The sequence below is a fragment of the Gadus macrocephalus genome, chromosome 18 (assembly GCF_031168955.1).
Source record: "Gadus macrocephalus chromosome 18, ASM3116895v1".
NCBI lineage: Eukaryota > Metazoa > Chordata > Actinopteri > Gadiformes > Gadidae > Gadus > Gadus macrocephalus.
Genome location: NC_082399.1, coordinates 13,305,164 through 13,328,664, shown reverse-complemented (window position 1 = coordinate 13,328,664; position 23,501 = coordinate 13,305,164). Strand labels below are relative to the sequence as shown.

The window sequence follows — 23,501 nt, the reverse complement described above, 5'->3', positions numbered from 1 at the left end:
AACATAACGTGAATTACTAAGGCAATAACGGCGCCATTATGAAGCAGCGCCATTAAAACGACTTTATCGCTCTGTGCCGCTCTCCTGCACCGTTCCTGAGAGTTTGGGGTATTATTGGATGTCTCTCTTTGTTACTCAATGGGACTTAGGCGGATTAAGATGGTAAGGGCCTACATCTGCTGAATGCTACAGTGAGAGCAAATAATTCATTTAGAAAGCATGATCAAGATTTTGATTTTCAATGTCCTGCTTTCCTGATTTTAAAACATACAACCAGGTTTTGGATACATGCATACAAAAAAATGTAGTGGGTTTGATTATTGTAGGACTTCTTGTTGCCAGCGTTGTGGGCCCCACTGTTTCAGCAGATGGTCTGAGGGCACACAAGGGCCCATCGTGGCTCCGCAACAGATCTTTATTCTGAATCCGCACATCTGCGCCAACTAATTAACAAGCGGACTAGTATATCAACCGACTGACTTGCTTAGCTGCTAATAAACTGCATACCTCATCATCAATGTGGTTAAACACACTATATCAGAAAGGATTTGAAGCAACAACGCTGAAAAGGGAATCAAATCAAATAATATGCAGTCTTTTGTAGACCACTCAACTTTTTTGTGTCATTCTGCGTTTAAAAATAATTCACAAAAGCAGATTTGCTTAATAAGTACTCTGGATGGGTAAAGATATGATGGTGCACTCTACAGTGGACCCCGGTAATTACATCCCAGTAGAAACAGGGGGAGTTTGATCAGTTTGATGCACCAATCAGTTTTAATCACGCTGGTAAATTCTCGGATGATTCTCAGAAAATAATTGTTCTGCGTTGTTTGTTTTGTGTGTTGTTTGCTTTGTCAGAAAGACAGAGAAAGGAGGTTTCTCTGCATATGACTCATCGTATATTATTACATCAAATAAAATAGATTGCCTAAATTGAGAAACGACAGCACATTTTTAATTTGTGTGTGTGGGTGTGTACGGACTAGATGTGTGTTCTCGTGTGTCTGTGCGTGTGTGTTTGTGTGTCAGCAAATATGCCCAATGTGGCATTGGCCCACACGCATCACCATGACGACTAGGCCCTTGCACAGTCCTTGATCTCTTCGATATTAAAGGGGAAGACGTTTCCTTTTATCATTAAAACGTCTTTATCTTCAAAACAAAGACTATAAAATCCTCCACAGCATTATTTAGATACATTGTGTTGAACTATTTCTCCTTACGTCTAATTTCTTCTTATCCGAGCGTTTCCCATGCATTATGTACCAGTGTCAGAGACAGTGCCGCTGCGTGTGGAATGTTCCAGAGACATCCTGTGGTTTGAGGCTGCTTCGTTAAAAAGAGATGAGGATTGTTTAGGCAGAGTATGAATATTTCAGACGGTGGTGAATTAAAAAATGTGGATTTCATAGGCTGAACGTTCCTGGTTGGTTTAACCTGAGGATATAAACTACAGCGCAGACACTCAGTGTAGCGAGGGCGGGGGGGCGGCGGCTATAGGAGGGACCTCAGTGATGGCGGGTGCGTGCATAACGGCGGGTGCGTGCGCTTGCGTCCCACCTCGTCCTGGCTGCCTTGCCGCAGGTTGTAGGTGAGGTTGTGGTGGATCTCGGAGGTGAAGACGCTGGCATACTCGGGGTACAGCTCCAGCACGTCCTTGAGGGCCCGCACGCTGATGTACTGGAGGTCACAGTAGGTCAGCGCCTTCACGTCCGCGTTGGTCTTGATCACCTGCTCCGTGTCGGGCAGGTCCGAACCAATCAGATCGCCTTTACCTGGAGGACCACGGCAGGATGGAGGCGGTTATGGGGTGAGGACTTGTTACGGCTTGGTACCAAACTTTTTCTGCAAGGCTTGGTACTAAACTGTTTCTGTCACAGCTTGGTCTTAAACTGTTTCTGTCACGGCTTGGTCTTAAACTGTTTCTGTCACGACTTGGTCTTAAACTGTTTCTGTTATGGCTTGGTCTTAAACTGTTTCTGTCACGACTTGGTCTTAAACTGTTTCTGTTATGGCTTGATACTAAACTGTTTCTGTTTGGGCTTGGTCTTAAACTGTTTCTGTCACAGCTTGGTCTTAAACTGTTTCTGTCACGGCTTGGTCTTAAACTGTTTCTGTCACGACTTGGTCTTAAACTGTTTCTGTCACGGCTTGGTCTTAAACTGTTTCTGTCACGACTTGGTCTTAAACTGTTTCTGTTATGGCTTGATACTAAACTGTTTCTGTTTGGGCTTGGTCTTAAACTGTTTCTGTTATGGCTTGGTCTTAAACTGTTTCTGTCACGACTTGGTATTAAACTGCTTCTGTTATGGCTTGATACTAAACTGTTTCTGTTTGGGCTTGGTATTAAACTGTTTCTGTTACGGCTTTTAGTAAACTGGTTATTTTAGGTTCTGCTACTATAAACACTGGGAAAGGAAAGTCTAGTGCTGGTAACCTCCCAACCGAATGGTTCTGAATTCAAATGCAAATGTCCGAAAGCAAAAATCCAGCAACCAAGACACATGACGGTAACGAAATGCTTTGCACAGTGCTTCGGAGACACCTTTAGGCATAAGGTGGGAGGTGAGGGTATCTTGCTCACCAAGGCCTAAAGGTACATGGAGATATGGGATTGAGCACGGAACCTGTTGCCTGGGATTCAAACTCAATAACTGGCGACAGTGCTCTGCAGATCATGCCCGTGTATTTTGATGTTCCATTAGAACGTTCCACCTCATCACCAACTCATCCCTTTCCATCCCTTCCCAGTGCTCTAGTTGCTAGGAGACCAAAGAAATCCAAACCTCAACCCTCCCTCTCCCTCCCCCCCCCCCCCCCCCCCCTGTCCCCTTCCCCGTGGGCCACTTTAGCCAGTATGGCAAGCACCATCTCACCCCTCCCTCTCCCTCCCCTTAACCCTCCCCCCCCCCCGCGGGCCAACGTACCCAGTATGGCGAGCACCATTCCCCCCCCCCCCCCCCCCCGTACCCAGTATGGCGAGCACCATTCCCCCCCCCCCGTACCCAGTATGGCGAGCACCATGCTGTCCCGCAGCACTTCCAGGGAGCCGGAGCAGACGAAGTAGTTGGCGTGGAGGGCGTCGCCCTGCCGGATGAGGTACTCCCCGGGCGCGCAGAAGGACGTCTTGATGTGCAGCGAGAGCGAGCGCAGGCAGCCGCGGCTGGCGCCCTCGAACACGGGCAGCTGCAGGATGTCCTTGTTCAGGTGCATGGCGATGTCGGCCCGCAGCTCGTCAGGGAAGTCGTGCAGGAGCTGGGGGGTCAGAGGTCACTTATGGGTTTGATGTTTTTATGAAGCGTCATAAGTATATACTATCTGTACATTACATTCAGTCTCTTTTTCAACATGCGTACATAATAGCAAACAAACCCGTACTAGTGTTAATGAAAACAAACAAAAAAACAAAGAAATACGCACATTTCCAGAAATAGACACAAACACAGACACACATACTGTACATGCACACACAAACAGAAACACACACCCATTCTCTCTCCCAAACACAGACACACACACGCATATTCTCTCTCCCACAAACAAAAACACACACACACACACACACACCCACACACACACACACACACACATGCATACACACACAAACACACAGGGTTTGTTCCAAAGTTGCATAAACTATTCAAACCAAAACTATTCTCTTAAATCTTTGTTCAACCTTAGCACGCCACACACAGTACCCGCCCCACTGGGTGGGCACCACTTGGTCAGAGGTCTCGGAGAGGGTCAGGGGTCAAGGTGGGGTCGCCGTACCTCGTTTGCGTCGATGCCGTTGTTGACGGACCAGGTTGTCTGGAAGTACTCCAGCATGCGCTGCTTGAGCGTCTGCGGCAGGCGGTGCACACGGATGAAGTCCTTCAGGTCCTTCATGCGCGTGTGGTACAGCGAGCGCCGCGAGTACATGCGCTGGATGATGGCCGTCACGTTGCCGAAGACCACGGCGTGCATGAGCGCTGCGCACGGGAAGGGAGGGGGGGAAACACGGGAACATGAAAGCGAGAAAAAGAAGAAGAGGCACCGTCATACTCGGCTGCTTTCTAACGTTGGAGAATACTGCTTCATGTGCGAGCCGTGACAAGAATGGCCACCGGTAAATCCCCGACTGATGATGTCAATGGTCTATTCATGATGTATGAAGGCAAGGTTGACAACCCTACACTGCAGGGTCCAATGGGGGGAATGTAAAAACGTGGAAGTTAACATGTTCAACAAATGAGGCACAATGAAAGCATACGATCATATAATCAACCGGGCACTGGGCACATTTTAGATTAAATAATCGGCTCTTTCATAGTTGACGTTTGGTTAAAAAGGTTCCTTCCTTTGACATTTATGAATACAGCTGGACGGAAATGATTTCCACCAAACAGAACCACCATTAAAAAGTCCATCTGGAGGCGGAATGAAGAGAACTTCCTGTCTGATCCTGACTCATCGCCTTATGGACCAATCACGACGACCTACAGCTAACATGGCCAACATGTCCGAAACCGAACCTCCTGCCACGGCACCGCCGGCACGCCCAACATGACGCTAACGATGAAGACAAAGAGGAGCGAGACGAAGAAGACGAGGCTCCGCCGTACCTCCGATGAGCATGGTGCAGACGGAGAAGATCTTCTCGGCGTCCGTGTTGGCACACACGTTGCCGAACCCGACGCTGGTCAGGCTGCTGAGGGTGAAGTAGAGCGCCGCGATGTACGAGCTCCTCACCGACGGGCCCCCCGCCGTGCTGTTGGCGAACGGCGTCTCCAGGCGCTTGCCCAGCTCGTGGAGCCACCCTGGGGAGGGGGGGGAGGGAGGAGGGCGGGAGGCATGAGGGGCTCGTGGTTAAAGATCAAAGTTTCGTTGTTTGGGACTTGGTGATGATTTGGCAGCGGTTTGCCGAACTATTTCGGGTCACGTCTGCGTCTGTCACTAACCCTTTGTCTGACAGCGTTACAGCTAGCATAGCCAGTAAGACATGTATTTTTGTAGGCTTAGATGGAATACATCACGGCTGTTTAATCAATAAGTCAAACATTTGTTTGATCATTTGTTGCTTTGTTTTTTCTCACGCTCAGTGGAAACACATGCACACACAGGGAAGCATATAAAGACACAAACATACCTACACAAGCTACTTGAGATCAGTCCCCCTTTGATCCTAAATATGTCAATATCTGTCTGCCAGCCTGCCTGTCAGCATGAGGGTTGGGGGTAACTCCCTACAGTAGGCAATGTGTCTGCCCTTACTATCAGAGGAGATATCTGCAGGGAATCTACCTGTCTGACAATGGTCACAAGACCAGAGAGAGGAAGAGAGCGATAGTGTGACAGAAAACATGTGTGGAAGAAAATGTTTTTGAATGTAACAGAGAGAGAGACAGAGTGTTTGTGTGTGTGTGTGTGTGTCTGCGCGCCCGTGCGTGCGTGTGTGTGTGTGTGCGTGTGTGTGTGTGTGTGTGTTTCCCATGAACAGAGTGACGAAGAAAGTGAGAGAGCGAGAGAGTGTGTCCATGTGGGATTTTGCAGAATTAGACAGACTTCTCCTGGGAAAGACCTAGTGTTAATTAGCAGGTAAAACCACACACACACACACACACACACACACACACACACACACACACACACACACACACACACACACACACACACACACACACACACACACACACACACACACAGATGCACAAACACGCACACACACACGCAGGCACAAAGACATACATAGACACACACACCCAGCTAACCTGAGTACCCAGTACAGTACAGTATTCAGTACAGTCTCTGATTGCATATCCACCAGATTTCAGAGTCAGCCCTATAATTGTCCACTTGCCATTGCCATCTACAATGGGGGGGTTCAAGGGATGTGAGCAGGTTAAGGGTGACGATTGGACAGAGCATGACTGCATTAATGCATTTACTTTAATCGGTTAAAAAGCATCTCCAAATAAGTGTCATCACAGAGAGGGACTGAGTACTAGTGTCAGTGCTTATTAGTCCTGCAATTAATTAAATAAGGTTATTTTCTGTTCTAAAGTAGCATCATTAAGTTCAATTATATTTATTGTATTTCCGTGTGACCGGGTATAATGGGCAACCCCCCCCAGCAACATCCACCCATGATGTCTCCATAAACCCCCCCCCACTGCCCATACCAAACCATGCTGTCCCCACAAATCCCCCCAACTCCTCATACCCCACCCACCGTGTCCCCACAAACCAACCCCGCGTCCCATACCCACCTGCAACGTCCCCATAAACCACCCCGTACCCGTCGACGACGTCCCCACAATCCACCGTGCCCCCGCCGCCCGCCGCCCGCCGCCACCCACCGATGTCCCAGCCGTCGTCGTGGTGCCGCTCCATCTCCTTGCGGCCGATGATGTACCAGATGCAGGCCATCCAGTGGGCCAGCAGGGCGAACACGGACATGAGCAGGGTGAGCACCATGGCGCTGTACTGGGAGTAGCGGTCCAGCTTCTGCAGCAGCCGCAGCAGCCGCAGCAGACGCACCGTCTTCAGCAGGTGGACCAGGGAGGTCTGTGGGGAGAGGAGGGGGAGACAGAGGGGGGGAGAGGGGGCCGAGGGAGAGGGGGGGTGGGGGAGAGAGGCATCGGGAGAGGGAGGCGTAGAGGGGGAAAGAAAGAGAAAGAGGGAAAGTTAATTGAAACACAGTAGATTATACACGGTTTCAGAGATGGCAACCTTGGGAAACACGGATAAAAGTGAATACTATATAATAAAATATAAGATAATATATTTCATTTGAAATTAAATCAATACTTTAAGACCATCCAAGGACCAAGACCTTCTGTTAAATTAAATCCTTTGACATGATTGGAGGACATTTATGTGAAGTCCCTTCAATAAAATGGACCGAATGATAAAGTACAAAATCATTTCTTTTAGAGCCAAATGGTCTCTTTCATCTTGTGGCGGCCAAGGATTTTGTAGCAATGTGTTGCTGCTTGTCTTTCATCAGGAAGTCTTTTTATCCCTGAAGGAGTGTCTGGATCTACAGAGGACAGTTTTCTATTTAAAGGACTATTTATCATCCATCTCGCCCTACGCTGGTGGAAAATATTTGGAAAATAAAAGCCCTGCAATGTTTTCTGCCAACCACCAGACAGTGAGCCAAGAAGGCTTAGAGTCCAAAGTAGAAAGCGAAAAAGGATATGATTCCGTCATTACTGAAGTTACTAAAAAATATTTGTAATTGCCGGTCTGATACTCCATACAAAGTGAACTTTCCGCTAACTCTGGCATAATTCTCAACAAAAAAAACACGTTGAGCACTCATGAATATTAATATCTTAAGATAAGAGATAACCCAGTATCTTACTAATTCCAGATGGGAAAGTGGATGTCACAACAGTACAGGAAAGTCGCATAATTTAAAAGTTATAATAAAAAAAATTGAAAGAATAACAAAACATAATGCAAAAAAAATGGATACAGGAAACATGTCAAGCTTTTCCTAAGTACAAGTCCTGGTTGTACCCACCACGGTGATGTTGAAGGCATAGAGGAGGTCAAAGGGCAAGGCGGCCACCAGGTCAACAAAGAACCAGCTGGTCGCGTAGTGGAGGCAGATGGAGCGGGCCTCGTACACCACCTGACCCGACTGGCTCACGTAGGTGGTGCGGAAGTTCAGGATGATGTCTGCCAAGGGGTACGCCAAGGCCAGAGGTTTAAGGGAACAAAGCAGCAAGACGTTTTAGGAAACAGAATTAAACAAGCATTGTATACAGTATGTATCATCAATTGTATAGGCTATCAAATATTATACAATGCTATGAGTGTAAGGCAGGATAGCCCAGTGGTGAGGGCGTTTGAACCTCAGCGCAGGGTTTGAAACCCAATGTCCTCCTTCGGCAAGAAGCCCAACCCCTCATCTGTTCCTTAATATCATGCTGATACCACGAGAACAAAGGTAAAGTCCCTTTGGATAAAACTGTTACCGCTACTAATACTACGACTACTACAAATAACAATTAAAACTTCTTCAACTGTTGAAAAGTGCTACAAATCAAAACAGGAATACGACGTAGCACAACATAGTACATCGTATTAGGTATGAATAAAGGCCTTTATCCTGATTCGAATGGAATGAAAAAAGAATACATGTAGAGGGGTGTAGGGGGAAATATGCTGGTGGGTGGGGGCGTGGGAGGTTGTCAGTTTGTGTCATGTGATAGAGGATAGAATTCAAAGTCCCAGCCAAAGGCCAGGTTATCAGGCTGCATCATCCTACACAATGCAGACCATCGCTGTACGCCAGCACCCCTAGCTGGAAGGCTAGAAGGCTCTGACCACGTCAAGATTGTATCCTACATTCTCCAAGGACGTCCCAGAGAGCCTGGAGGACAGTCTGAGGGCGGCAACTGCTAGAAGGACCCAGAAGGATGTTCATCCCTGCTCAGTAATGTATACAAGAGGCGTCTTCCAATGTGGATGGATACATGTACGTACCATTTACATATTCCTAGTGCCACTGGCGCTATATAGACATTTATATCAATTATATTTAACTAGAGTATGTCCTTGTATATTCATATGTCAACAGTATATTATAATCAATCTAGTGATTGCACATTTGATCAAACAAATCTTGTATCTGTGGCTTTCACAGGCCTATAATTATCCCACTCAAGAGTTCAATTCAGGCTGAATAAAATAATTGGATGGCCTTCCTGTCTCATTACCGACCTACCAGGCTGCCATGGACACACTAAACCTGTACCCTTATTGCGAACGAGCAGAGTCTTCCTCAAGGCTATGTAGAGCTATTGCTGAAGCTAGCAAGCTTGTCATTTGGGGGAGTGGCTTTGGAGGGAGGCCTTAAGGGAAGGGATTTTTCCTTTGTCATACTTACAAAATCTGGTTTACTCCGGCTGATTTCAAATTGCCTACCCTAGCTTTTAAGTAAGCAGAGGGTAATCATATTCAAAAACGATAAACGTATTGTGTTACAGTTATTAGGATGTGCCAACATAAACGGCCGGTAAATTTCAAAAACATTTACCCAAAAAAAAATTATGTTTCAAATACATCCCCTACAGCAAGACAGCTGATACCCCTCATGTTTTTATTTATTCAACAGTCACTCGTGCTGAACAATGCCCAGCGCTGTGTTCAGAGCAGGACCTAGCTAAGCTTGTCCTTGACACAAAAGGTCTGCAGGCGTACAGAAATAACAGCCTGTGACTACATCCGCTTAGCGCTGTTCTCCACTTTAAACCGGGAGGGTAAGAGGGACACGGGGACATTTATATTTCATGTGGCTTTACAACTTAGACCCACGGTACTCTACCATTAGGAAGATTGAGAAAATAAAGAAATTTCGCTCGGGACTGCCATCATCAGCTTCTTGAAACTGCTTTTTTACTTTTTCACTTTTTACTTTTTCACCTCGTTGGGAACTGATGCAAGTTATTAAAATCCCATTATCAAATGACATAACACTGGGAGAGCAATATCCGGTATATATCAGGAAACTGGAGACGCCAGGTGTAAATGATAAGCGTTGTATGTATTTTGGTAATTCATTTCCGATCGCCTAAAAAAAACGTATTTTAACAGCAGATGTAGGCCCAATCCCATTTCTTACCCCTCCCCCTTGTTTTGAAGGGGTAAGGGGTAGGGGTAAGGGGAAGGGGTAAGGGGAAGGCGTAAGGGGTATAAATGGGATTGGGCCTTAAAGGCCACATCCCTTACCCCTTCCCCTTACCCCTTCAAAACAAGGGGGAGGGGTAAGGGTAAGGGGTAAGGGGTAGAAATTGGATTGGGCCTTAAAGGGGGTCAGTGATACATTGACCTCCACCTTGTCAAAACTCACTTCTCCGGGACCGGAACCAATCAAAAGGGACGGTTTATTCAATCTTAATATTGATTTTCACCTAGGATGAAGAGCATCTCCACGGCGATGTCGCTGACGATGGTGGAGCGGGCCGAGGAGTCCGCCTCGTCGTAGGGCGTGAAGCTGACGTTGTAGGGCACGGTGACGGCCACGTAGAAGGTGGCCAGCAGGATGAGCCAGTCCCACAGGGCCTTGGACACGCTGTAGTGCAGCAGGATCAGACGCGACTTCTGCACCGAGGCCACCTTGTACTCGGGCAGGGAGGGCTTCTCAAACATGTTCTGGAGTAGGGGGAGGGAGGGGGGGACAGAGAGGAGGGGGGGGGGAGGGAGGGAGTGAGGGAGGGAGAAGGGGGCAGGAGAAGAGAGGTGTAAGGGAGAGAGGGAGAGAGAAGGGGGGGAGATAGGGGGAAAGGGAGGGAGAGAGAAGGGAGATGGGAGGGAGGGAGAGAGAAGAGGGGTGTAAGGGAGAGAGGGAGAGAGAAGGGGGGAGAGAGGGGGAGAGAGGGAGAGAAGGGGGGAGAGAGGGGGAGAAGGCAGGAGGGAGAGAGAAGAGGGGTGGAAAGAAGAGAGGGAGAGAGAAGGGGGAGAGGGAGAGAGGGAGAGAGAAGAGGGGTGGAAGGGAGAGATGGAGAGAGAGGGTGGGAGAGAGGGGGGAGAGAGGGAGGGAGAGAGAAGAGGGGTGGAAGGGAGAAAGTGACAGAGAAGGGGGGAAAGAGGTTGAGAGGGAGGGAGGGAGATAAAGAGAGAGAATCTATTTATGAAGTGTATTCAGAAACGTCCATCAGTCCCTATGTTTTTTTGTCCTTTCTGCTACTTACAGAGAGCCGCAGAGAAGAGGGAGTAATATTTGTTGATGAGGCCATTTGCATTTTTGGATAATAGGATATGTAGGGACGGACAAGCACACACACACACACACACACACACACACACACACACACACACACACACACACACACACACACACACACACACACACACACACACACACACACACAGAACTGCATCTACACACACACACAAACACACACATGCGCACGCGTGTGACCTGTCACAAACGCAATAGACGAGAGGGCCGATGGCCAGATGTTCAGATGCATTTGAAAAGCTGCTGAACTGAATTATAATTCAATGGATATTGCAGGGCTCAAATCTGCCAGCGTAAACACACTGTGAATGTCAAGTGGCGCTTAGATGAGTTTGCCCAATGCTAATATCCCGCGACAAAGGACGGTGCAGGTTAAATACACATGGCGATGAATCATGCCTCCACAAATGACCGGCATTCAATTAAATGTCGCGCGGAGGACGATGGAGAAAGTTAGCGGCAGCCACAGACGACACACTTTCAAGACGAGGTCAGGCGTGACCAGACACCATCAAACATCATCACACCTTCATCCACCAGACCCTACCCTGACCGTGACCAATCAGGGGACCAATGAGACAGCTCGTTGGTCACAGCCACGTGGTCACGTGCTGCCAAAGATATGCTGATGACCTCCTGTTCTGCGAGGGTCCGCCTCCCCGAAAAGGTCAAAGGTCAGGCCTATAGTGAATGAGGCGATAAGATGTTACCGCTATGAGCAACATTGGTTGAGTTGTAATGACAAACTTTTTTATGTTATGTATAGATTTTACAACCTTTGATGTTTTTTAAAAAGGCCTCCATTATCAAGTCATAATTGAGGCCTTCATTTTCTGCACCATATCGGATAAGTTAATCTTTCTTGGACTTCTTTTCTCCAATCTCATATTATTAGAGAGACATTAAAAAGGCTTTTACAATATCTGTTTATTAGCGATGTTCCTTCCAAATCGTTTAATAACTTCCTCTGCTGCTCATTTTGTTCTGCGATGATGAAGGTAGGAATTAAAATCGAGAACACGGAAATCCCATTCCGTCTAATGCCCTAACAAGATGAAGGCCACTTCACATCATCGTCATCCTCCAGAGCCCGGGGGCATCTGCAGGTCGAATACCAGTGCCTTGCTCGAGAACGAGGTGAGCGGCGTCGAGCTAGAAACCACATCAAAAGACCTGGGTTTACATGGTATCACAGTGACTGCATGTTAAACGCTATTTCATCATGCCATTAGGCTAACCACTGATATAAGATGCTGACCACTGTACCACGATGTTAACCACTCTACCCCCATGATAAACACTCTGCCCCCAAGATAAACACTCTGCCCTCATGGTAACACTCTGCCCTCATCCTAACCAATGTGTTAGGATGCTACTACTGTGCCACCATTCAAGGAAAGTTCAGTGTTCTTGCGTTTGCTTTGTGAGTATCACGCAACGACCTTAAAACCCCCATGTGTGTTTATCGTCAGCATTTATTCCCGCAGTAATGCTGCGATTTGGGGGAGACGGCAAAAGCTTGGTTACGTCCCGTCTATTACATCACAGACGTCACACGACCAACCCCACCTTTGACCTTCCCCCCCAGGCGGTCCACACAGTCCCTGTCAGGGATGGGAAGGAAACAAATGTGTCAGCACATGTGACGCGACCACAGCTGATCTTTCCTGCGTCATTAGCCCGAGCGTTAGTCCCCAAAGTCTTCGCTTCCAACTACATCCCCCAGCATGCTTTGAGCTGTGTTCCAGTTGTGAAGGCTTGCCCTTGATGTGAGTGAGGAGACACATGGCCGCCCCACATGACCTCAACCACACTTACTAACACTAGCACAGAACCTATTGTGCTATTTCTAAAAATATTACTGCAATACCACAGACCATGCCTTCAAAGGAAGAATACTCAATTAGTTACTATTTAATCTGAAATATATTGACAAAACTATCCAAAAGTTGCTGGGAGAAAATAATCTAGTATAGTTGAAGACACAACATATTATGCATCCATGAACGGTGTATGCTGACACAAACATTCCAGTTTCTATTTGTGAAAACAGCTAACTGCAGTGAATCATTGTAGTTAATCATTTATAGCACCCAACTGTCAAGTTGACCGTTGACAGTTGACCACTTGAGTTTTGCCCATCTAATTTCTGATTGGCTGGCTGGGAAAAAGCAACAGTGACGACAGCAGGGCTATTCTGAAAGGTTCAGAGGTCCTCAGCCTGAAGCGCGCCCTTCTGTTCCTCCATGACTCCGTATCTGTGCTGCAGCCCCTGAGCGCGAGCGTGGATCTGGAAGAGAAGGGCTCTGCAAACCGGGCTTTGTGGAAAGCATGCACCTTCTCTTTCAGCCTGCAAATAGACCTTCTATTCAGAGAGCCAAAGATCAGCAGTGGAGGAGTAAAGGCCCGCTGCCAGGGACCTGCTGCTGATCAGGGGCTGGGGGGGGGGGACAGAGAGAGCGAGGTAACATGAGAGTTACATACTGACAGGTAGAGAGAGAGAGAGAGAGAGAGAGAGAGAGAGAGAGAGAGAGAGAGAGAGAGAGAGAGAGAGAGAGAGAGATGAAGAGAGAAATAATTGAAAGGATGGAATGGAAAGAATAGTCAATGACGGAGCCTTCTGGCATTGAAAATAATGGAGGGTTTGAGTGATGGACGTACAGTAGGTGATGGAGGAGGGGGGGGATTCAGTGGAAAGGATGGGAGAACGGGAAAACGTGCCTCGCTTCATATCCACAGAAAGACGAAGCATCACGAGCTGGAGAGGAGGAGAATGAAAGAGAGGAATTAGAGGGAGAGCGAGAAAGGATGGAGGAGAGAAAGAGAGAAGTCAGGAGGTGTTAAGGTGGAGCGGATGATGGCAGTGGGAATGACAGATGGAAGAAGCGAGGGAGATGGAACAACAGCAGGAGAGCGAGCGGATCAGGGGAGAGAGAGAAAGGCCAACACTCAGAAGAGAGGATGAGAGGAGAGGAGGAGAGGATAGAGGAGAGGAGGAGAGGAGGGAGGAGAAGAGGAGTGGAGAGATGGATGGTGGGAGAAGAAGAGAGGGGAGGCAGAAAGGAGGGATTGATACCTAACCTGCCTTATCAGAATATTCCGTCAAGAGACAAAAATCCATTATTGCAAGAAACACACACACACACACACACACACACACACACACACACACACACACACACACACACACACACACACACACACACACACACACACAGTGACAGCCTCTCGCGCCATCACGGCTGGTGTAGGGAGGTCTTCCCTGCTCCAGGGGCCCCGGGCCCCTCAGGCCCACCAGAGGCCTCCTAAACCACCGTCACTCTGGCCCCCTGTCTACTGCAGCTGTCCGTTCATGGCCGGGCAGCCTGTTTCAGTAGAGCTCTGTACACAGGCCTTCTGCAGAATGAATGCTACTGTACAGTGGTTTTATTTCCCCGTGATGCATCGGTTTCCCCGTAGATCTTGTCTCAACATATCAATGTCTAAGCCTAGAGGTTGTCCATCCATCTACCTGTCGGTCTGTCTGTCTGTTTCTCTGTCTGTTTCTTTGTCTGTCTCTCTGCACCCTCACAGTTTATATGCCTGAGGACAATAACACTGACACCACAATTAAACATTACAGTTATTAACATTATTCTGTGTGCCTGCCGGACCGCACCACTAACTTTCTAAAATGGGGCAATTTTAACACGTTATCTAAAAGGTTACAATAGTTAAGCATTCATTGACATAGGTCAATGCAAACAATTAAAGGTTGCATCAGCGATGTTGGGTGACGTCACTTCTGTTGGTCTTTGAAGCGAGAGCCCAAAACAAACAGAGCCAGCCCGCCCCGCCCTTCTGTGTTTCGTGCATATAGTAAAAAAGGATCATGAACTCAGCGCAGGACCCCACAACACCCACCCCTTATCGGTGAATGGTTGGAATTCTGTTTATTTTGGTTTGAGTGGTTGGTAGTACCATTTGTTTTTTTGTACGTTCTCCTAGCATAGGCTGCCTACGGAGACTTTCTTTTGGACGGCCTGCTTATGGGGCGGGCAGCAGATGAATTTGATCATCTATGTTTTGGCCTAGAATCGCTGATACAACCTTTGACTAACAGTTAATAAATAGCTAATTAATTGTTTGGTTACATTATTTGATTAAGGTTAACCCTAACCCTATTCAATAATAAATACATTAGTTGACGTGAACACCATCAGTAAACGCTAACTAGAGATAAAGTTATCTTGTTAATTAACCGTTATTTAATTGTTTGCTAAGGCTTTATGCTCTATTAACTAATGTTTATTAATGGTGATTTATGTACCCTTCTTGTAAAGTGTTACCACAAAATAAACCAGGAAAATGCCAAATATGGCATCCGAAAATCTATCCATATACTAGGCCAATAATAAGAGATTGGTTTGGGCATTTGCAACCGTTTGGCTGGGAGCCACCACTCTACTCTCGGTTCTTTCCGACTTTCAGAAACAAGCATCCATATTTCAAGTTTCCAGTCAGGCACTCTGGGAAAGGCAACCCCCTCTCTCTTATTGCACACCCCTATTGAAATGCTAACATGCTAACATGCAAATTGAAGGCTTAAACAGCCAGGTGTGTTGTTGTAGCAAAGTCCCCTGACTTGTTAGCATATCGGGGGTGTGGTGAGTGGGGGATGATCTCATTGCGGTAATTGCCAGCAGTTTCAGCTCAAATCAGAACAATGGCGGTGGGTAAACTGTGAAAGAACGAATCTACGATGTGTGCGACATGATGGCACTCAGGCAGACGTTGTGACCTCGGCCAATCAGACGCTCTGGTTCTTGGGTGAAGAGAGTGAAAGTGAGCGTTTCCAAGGACAACGGTAACACAAACACTTTCAAAGAGTAGTGCCGGAAAATGTGGGGCAAGGTGGAGGTCTATACTGGTTTTGGGTCAGGTCGGTTCTGAGGTCGACCATTTGACCCCAATGCTAAATGATCTCCTCGGGTGGAGGTTTATGATCGACGCTTCACATTCTCAGCCATTTTAAGTCAATAGCTCGGCGTCATGAGCAGTCAAGGCCTGTCTTTGAACCACCCTTCCACCCACTGAACATCCCTGAACAACAACGTGGGCGCTTTCAGTCAGGTGTCTACAAATAGTGGTTTGTTTAAACATACGCCCGGGCATGGGGCAGGCTGTTTCTGGCTTGCACTGTGTGTGTTTTCTGGGGAAAACGTCTACCTTTAGGAGGCAGCCGTCAGCGACGCAGGAGGAAGGAGAACATGTACATGTACGGTGGCTCTCCGGGGACAGGCGGCTCACTGTGTCTTCCTGTCCGACTCCAGTTGTGTGTGAACACCAGGACAGTTCCAGAGCAGTGGTCGTTCAGGGGAGATTATTCCCCCTCTTTCAGAACAGAACCCTGATGACAAACTGAAGTAAAATATGAACGCCCTCGCTGTGGTCCCCTCATGCACTAAGAAAGAGAAATGTAGACACTATTTGAATCCTTCTCCTTTTAATTTTTTAAGCCCCTGGAGTCGTGTCAGAAAGCCATTTCCAGAAATGTCTAAATCAACCTTTTGGTGACATCACACAATAAAGTGTCCAATCAGATGCCCCATCGAGAGCCCCGTCCCTTACTTGTCACCAACCAATCGCCGATGGTGAAACTCTGGTGAAAATCCCCATGATGCATTGCTCTTGGGAAAGCAATCATAGCTTGGCCTCATCAAGTCAGCATTCTAGCCAAAGTGGTTGGAGAGGAGGGGTATGTAGGGTTTGGGAAAGCAATACATGATGGGCGTACGTCCTCATAGGTACTCATAGTGGCCGGGGTACAATGCATCGTGGGAATATGTCCTCACTGCTGGTACTCAACACCGTTCTGATCGGAGCGATGGGCAGGGTGGAGGGGGGGAATGAGGTGTTTGGCACGCAAAGCATGGACAGGAGTTCATCCTCATATGTACTCATGTTGGACGGGTAGCAGTGCATCATGGGAATACACGCTGATACCTGCTACTCATCAGCACCGGGCGATGAGTAGCTACGGGCAAAGTGGTGGGTTGGCAGGAGAAAAGCGGGGAGTTCGGGTTGCTCAGGCGGTTGCGGAGAGCAATGCATGACAGGTAGTGCGTCCTTCCGGCTACTCACGTTGGCGAGGTTGACGTCGGCGCGACTGCGGCGGGAGAAGTGGCTGGTGAGGTGGTGGAGCACGGTGTGCCCCCGCTTACGCGCCTCGCTGAAGTGGGAGCTGCTCTTCCGGCTCCGCCTCCTGCTGTCCTCCGACACTGGTGATGTCATCGCCGCCGAGCGTCCCCGGCAACCGGAGAGAGAGAGGGAGGCCAAGGAGCGGAGGTAAATGGAGGGACTTTGCGTCATAAACCAAAATGATCGTCAATTAATTACTAAAACTCCATTGTAGTTCACCTGGTGGGTTTAAACTGAATCGAACCAATGTCATTCTGGCCAGTCACTCTGGTCTTTATATGGATGTTATTTTTTGCATATAGGTTTATTTATATAGATAAATTATATTTTACAGTACATTTTATTTCAGATTCCTAAAGTCAGGGTCTGACTATAGAAAATACTGTAGCACTGTCATCTCTCAATCCGATGGTAACAGTATATGTAGTTTAGGATGAGGGGTTTCAACACCTTTAGTCTCCAGCAGCTAAAAAGATGCCCGAGGATTCTTAAGGCTAGCAGTGTGTTGCCAAGGGCAACCCACTGGAAATGCAACTAATGACATTGAGGGAAACTGGTGTATTTGTGGAGGGAACTTTGTGACAACTTCATAAATCACAGTTGAACTCTTTTGGGTTATACGATACCTTCCCTCAGCTAAGATTTGCACAGTAGAGAAACATAAAAATCGAATGTAGGTTATTCTACATCCCTTAAACATAACTAAGAGGCTTGAACATCACACCGTTGCCCCTACTCTTGAAATATCAACAAAAACAAAAATGAACTGGTTCATGGACCCTTTTCACAGAGGCGTGCGTCATCATAGGAAAATCACGTCTAAGCTTCCCCCTATAGGCTCGTCAAGCCCATAAGGCGACATAGAACAATTGTGATCTCGGATAACGCTAATTGTTAATACTGATTTGATGTACCAGGACAGGGCAGTAGACTTACCTCCACCAGAGGAGTCTACTACCCTAGCCCCGGTTGGATAGAAGCAGCAGACCCATAATCAGTGCTCTGAGAGACACCTGTGTTTGCGCTCCCATCCCCCAGCAGACAGCCAGGGAACAGACCCAGCGGCGGACCGGTTCCGCCCCGCGGCTGCCATCCGAATCTAAATCACATTTGCCCATGCAGAGGAGCGGATCTGGTTCTCGGCGGCCAATCAGAGGCCCGCGTTTCAACCCGGCCGCCAGGTAGAACGTGACAGTGACAAACTGGAGCGCTGGGAACGCGGGAGAGGCCGCGCCGTCGTGTATCACTCCCCGAGGTTGGGAGAGGAGGGAGAGGTTCACCTTCTTTCCTGCTGCTGTGGTGGGCCTTCCCGTAGGTGTCGTTGATGTCCTTGAAGGAGAAGAGAAACAGCACCATCTCCCCCTTCTCGTTCTTGATGGGCACGATGTCCAGCAGGCACCAGAAGGCCGTGCCTGCAGGAGAGACCAGCCGGAGAGACCAGCAGGGTAACAACCATCATTTTCCAATAACATTTGAGATCTTTTGAAAAGGTGTTTCAGGTAAGATCTGATAGTAGCAAAGCGCAAATAGCGATAGATTTTGAAACGTAATCAGACTATACCAAATGTCCCCACATCCCTACCTCCGCGTGTGAGAAGTGTTGCGTTCACAACCTGTGGTGGAAAGGCAAGATGGATTACCCCAACCAATCAAGGAAGAGCTTGGTCAGGATTGACATGGGGGTGGTCTGAAGTCGGAGTTACCTCATGCTCAAGCTATTTTCAATCCTTAATAGCTGATGGATAGCTTGGCTATTTCAAACAAATTACATAGCTCTTAAAAAATCCTACAGCACCTTTAATAGCTGTTATTAAAGGGTAGCTCGCTTGAAATGCCGTCACCATCCGTCAGGGAGTGAAAGGCTCTCTGTCGATTTTTAACGCTCCTGATTATTTTCTCACCGAGTTCCGACCGTTTCTGATGAGATGGTTTCAGGGAATCTAATCAGAAATGGTCAGATCTCACCTGTCAATCATATTTGCACAGCCACTTTAATCATTGTCCACCACAGGGGGTTGAAGGACTCTTCTCAACGGTTGTGAAACCTAGGGAGTGAGGGGGCGGAGAGGGAGGGGGAGGGAAGATGTTTCTTTCCAAAATCTTCAACTCTTTTTCTGCGCTCTCTCTTTGCAATTTTCAAATCATACCGACAGCAGCTTTACTGTAGAAAAACAACACAACAAATACACATGCATTAACATTACAGCACACTCTAAGCTGTATCTACAGTCACTGCTTTCAAAGTCCATAAACTCTTGCCAATTAGAGACTTTTCCCCTGGAAATGTACGCCTCTCTAGAACAGCATTTCATCAAGTGTGGTCTGGGACTCACAATGGACCGGGACCCACAATGGGCCGCAAGGCCCATTGTGGGTCCCGGTCCATTGTGAGTTGTGAATCAACCTTGGGTCTTTATTGAAGTTTAAATCTTAACATTGAGCCTTTCAACCAGATCCTTTGCAGTAGAGTCCCGGGGTCGTTTTCGGCAGATCCTAATTACCCAGCGGCAGCTGGAGGTGGACCGCAGCCTGACAATGAACACAGGTGTCAAAAGGATCACCGTTTGGTTTTCTGTTTTCTGTTTGGTTGGGTCCAAACAGACCAACTGAATTTGCTGTAGACCAGCTGTTCTCAAAGTGTGGGGCGCGCCCCACTGGTGGGGAATAGAGACGTGACAGGTGGGGGGCGACAAACGGGAGGGAATTTCACTAGCCGCGTTTACATGGACATTTCTGATCCGATTAGATTTCTAATCGGAATAGAGGTAGATATGATAATTTTTTATTCCGGTTGAGCTGTTCTTCCACTTCTTATCAGATCAGAAGTGTCCATGTGAAGGCGGTTACTGAAAACTCCATATTTCTTATGTTAGGAGCGTAGGCTTGACAGACATAGCAACAGTAACTAAGGGGGACGGGGCTTAGCGAAGGGTCAATTATAACGGAACAAACTTTCGCGGGGATGGTGAGCAGGCTGGTGTTGACAATAACACAACATGGATACTTTTGTGACACAGACCTTTTTTTTAACAGATTGCAAAGTGTCACATTTATTTTCTCTATTTTTTAACTTGATATAAGTCATGACACAGCTGCACTTTTATTTTCTCAATTGTTGAACTTGCTGTTATTTGATGTTATTGAGTTAGAATATAGATACAACATGATGTTACTTGATGTTACTTCAATACATTTGAAAATGTTAAGCTTTGCGTGTTTGGGCGATGGGGGCAGGTGGGGTTTGAAAATTCCCCCTTGTCCAAAGTGTGGAGTTACCGAAAAAGTTTGAGAATCACTGCTCTAGACCAAGGTTGGCTCCACTTTCTTCCAGCACTTTCTTCCTGGCCTGAACGAGTCTAAAGTCCAGGGTTTTGATCTGTTGTTGTGTACAAGCTCCTCTAGACATAAATAACCAAGCAAACCAAATTGGGTCATTCAATTTAATACATGTATTTTTGTTTCTTTGGATACTCCCATAAACAGCGCATCAAAGTACTTTTCTGATTCTCAGTGCTCGCTACCTACAGATGGGAGATAGGTAACCTTCAGCGTGAAGGGCAATCACACAGAGAACCCTTGCTGTTGCTCAGACCATAGAAACATCGAATTAGAACAAGGTCAAGGTCCATGACTCTCGCCTCTCTCTTAAAGCATCACGGAACACACACACACACACACACACACACACACACACACACACACACACACACACACACACACACACACACACACACACACACACACACACACACACACACACACGTTTTTGGCTTTCAAATGTTTTAATGTGACAATTTCTTTATTATTATGTTTTGTATCTTATTATTTAAAGTGTCTTCAGTATGTAGAGAAGTGCTGTATAACTCATTCGTATCATTATTATGTAAGGAATCAACCTGGGGTCTTTAATGAAGTTTAAATCTTCACATTGAGCCTTTCAACCAGATCCTTTGCAGTAGACTCCCGGGGTCATTTTCACCAGATACAAATTTCCCAGCGGCGATCTACTGAGAAAACACATTCCAGGTCACTCTGACTTGGTAGCATTTCCCATCGGGCGGTTCTTCAAAGGCCTTCAAAGCAGCGGCGTTCTCAAAGGGCTTCACAGGCACACGGTCAAGATGAGACGTGGTGACTGTGGAGCGGCGACAGAGAGCCACCCCGGCAGCAAGCCAGGCCGCCATACATCCTCATCTATCCATCAGTCATGAGCCACACATTAAAGACAGTATCGACAGACAGGACAGTGAGGACAGACAGGACAGTGAGGACAGACAGGACACTGAGGACAGACAGGACAGTGAGGACAGACAGGACACTGAGGACAGACAGGACAGTGAGGACAGACAGGACACTGAGGACAGACAGGACAGACAGGACACTGAAGACAGACAGGACAGTGAGGACAGACAGGACAGTGAGGACAGACAGGACAGTGAGGACAGACAGGACACTGAAGACAGACAGGACAGTGAGGACAGACAGGACAGTGAGGACAGACAGGACACTGAGGACAGACAGGACACTGAGGACAGACAGGACAGTGAGGACAGACAGGACACTGAGGACAGACAGGACAGTGAGGACAGACAGGACAGTGAGGACAGACAGGACAGTGAAGACAGGACAGTGAGGACAGACAGGACAGTGAGGACAGACAGGACAGTGAGGACAGACAGGACAGTGAGGACAGACAGGACAGTGAAGACAGACAGGAGAGTGAAGACAGACAGGAGAGTGAAGACAGACAGGACAGTGAAGACAGACAGGACAGTGAGGACAGACAGGACAGTGAGGACAGACAGGACAGTGGAGACGGACATGATGGTGGAGACAGACACAACAGTGAAGACGGACAGGACAGTGGAGACAGGCCCGGTCAGTGAAGACGGACAGGGACAGTTAGGACAGACAGGACAGTAGAGAAAGACTGGACAGTGAGGACAGTGAAGACAGTGTAGACAGATAGGACAGTGAGGACAGACAGGACAGTGGAGACAGGCAGGACAGTGGAGACAGACAGGACAGTGAGGACAGACAGGACAGTGGAGCCAGACAGGACAGTGGAGACAGACAGGACAGTGGAGACAGACCCGGCCATCCATCCATCCATCCATCCATTCATCAGTCCATCCATCCATCCATCCAACCATGATCATAATTGAAGCATGCAACCAACTATCCATCCTTCCTTCAACTCATCCATCTGTCAATCAATCTTTCTGATCATTTATCTAATTTATCCATTCATCTATCTATCTACCCATTCGTCATTCATCTTCCCATTCATCATGAAATATTCATTAATCTATTCAATCATTCATTACTTCAGTCATCCGTCGTTTTTTGTCCATCCATCCATCCATCCATGGTCCGTCCATCCATCCATCCATGCGTCCAGCTTCATCCACCCACCCGCACACCCATGCTTCAACCAGTCCATCAGCCCACCCATCGTGTCGGGCTGTGTCCCAGAGAGGGAGCGTGAAGAGGAGGAAGGGCAGCTCTCTGCCTCTCCACGGTGCTCCAGCATTCAGATAAAAGGAGGGCGAGACGGGGACGCCGCAGACCAAGGGCCGGGGCCCCGTCTCTCATTAGCAGGGCCCTTCAACCAGAGGGCCAGATGTGTGTGTGTGAGTGTGTGTGTGTGTGTGTGTGTGTGAGAGTGAGAGTGAGAGTGAGAGAGAGAGAGAGAGAGAGAGCGAGAACGAGAAGAAGTAGAATAGAGAAAGAAAGGACCAAATAAACACAACAGGATGGAAAAAACGACCAAACAAACAAAAACAATTCAGAAATAGAACTGAAGAACAGACGGACGCAGCGCAGGAAGGAAAAACAAAAGAACAAAATCAAGAAATAAAGAAAGGCATCCCGGAAGAGCGACGAAGCAAACCAATATAGAAACCAAAGATGAAGATTAAGTCTGCCTCAATGTTCAGCAGGTTTCCTCCAGCGGTCTTCATGTTTGGCGCAGTGCTGGAGATGAACTTGCATTGAGCTGGTAACAGTAGCCCTAATGTCTCTGTTCTCCTCTATTTATCCTCCTCTGACAGCCTGGTGTGCTTCTGAAACTCTCTCTCTCTCCGGGAACGGGGAAAGGTCTAATGAAGACGATAAAAGCACCATCATTATAACTCTCACCCACGGGGTGCTGCTACAGATCTCTGTGTAATTAGCAACACAGAGGGGCTCCCAATGGACAACATGTTGGGGGCCCCAATGGTCCACCAATGGTTCCAACCCCAAAACTGTCTGTCAAACATCCGGACCACAAGGCTGCCCTGCCCTGCTGTATTGCACAACAGCTCAGTGTTTGGTTAAGCTGTCAGCACGACAGTACAGCATGTGAAAATACTGTGTTTGGGCGTGTGTATTTGTGTGTGTGTGTGTATGTGTATGTGTATGTGTATGTGTGTGTGTGTGTGTGTGTGTGTGTGTGTGTGTGTCTCAGCCAGTGCATTGACCCAGACACACAGAGACGCACACAGACACAAAACATGCTTACAAATATACACACACAAACAGTCATATTGTTCTCAATTCAACTGGAAAAAGACATTTCGTGTTTCCTTGGTAACAGAAG

The 23,501-nt window shown here is 47.6% G+C and overlaps 1 protein-coding gene across 1 annotated transcript in view; it reads right to left on the bottom strand.

The window, feature by feature from the left end:
• kcnh4b (potassium voltage-gated channel, subfamily H (eag-related), member 4b) overlaps nucleotides 1-23,501 on the bottom strand; it is a 43,874-nt gene that overhangs the window by 9,879 nt on the left and 10,494 nt on the right. Inside the window, exons 3-11 of the mRNA XM_060037277.1 lie at nucleotides 18,199-18,330; nucleotides 16,862-16,998; nucleotides 9,909-10,149; nucleotides 7,514-7,671; nucleotides 6,342-6,549; nucleotides 4,608-4,802; nucleotides 3,775-3,974; nucleotides 3,009-3,258; nucleotides 1,564-1,778 (exon numbers count right to left, since the gene is read on the bottom strand). Coding sequence (XP_059893260.1) covers nucleotides 1,564-1,778; nucleotides 3,009-3,258; nucleotides 3,775-3,974; nucleotides 4,608-4,802; nucleotides 6,342-6,549; nucleotides 7,514-7,671; nucleotides 9,909-10,149; nucleotides 16,862-16,998; nucleotides 18,199-18,330 — 1,736 coding nt within the window. The remainder of the gene's footprint in view (nucleotides 1-1,563; nucleotides 1,779-3,008; nucleotides 3,259-3,774; nucleotides 3,975-4,607; nucleotides 4,803-6,341; nucleotides 6,550-7,513; nucleotides 7,672-9,908; nucleotides 10,150-16,861; nucleotides 16,999-18,198; nucleotides 18,331-23,501) is intronic.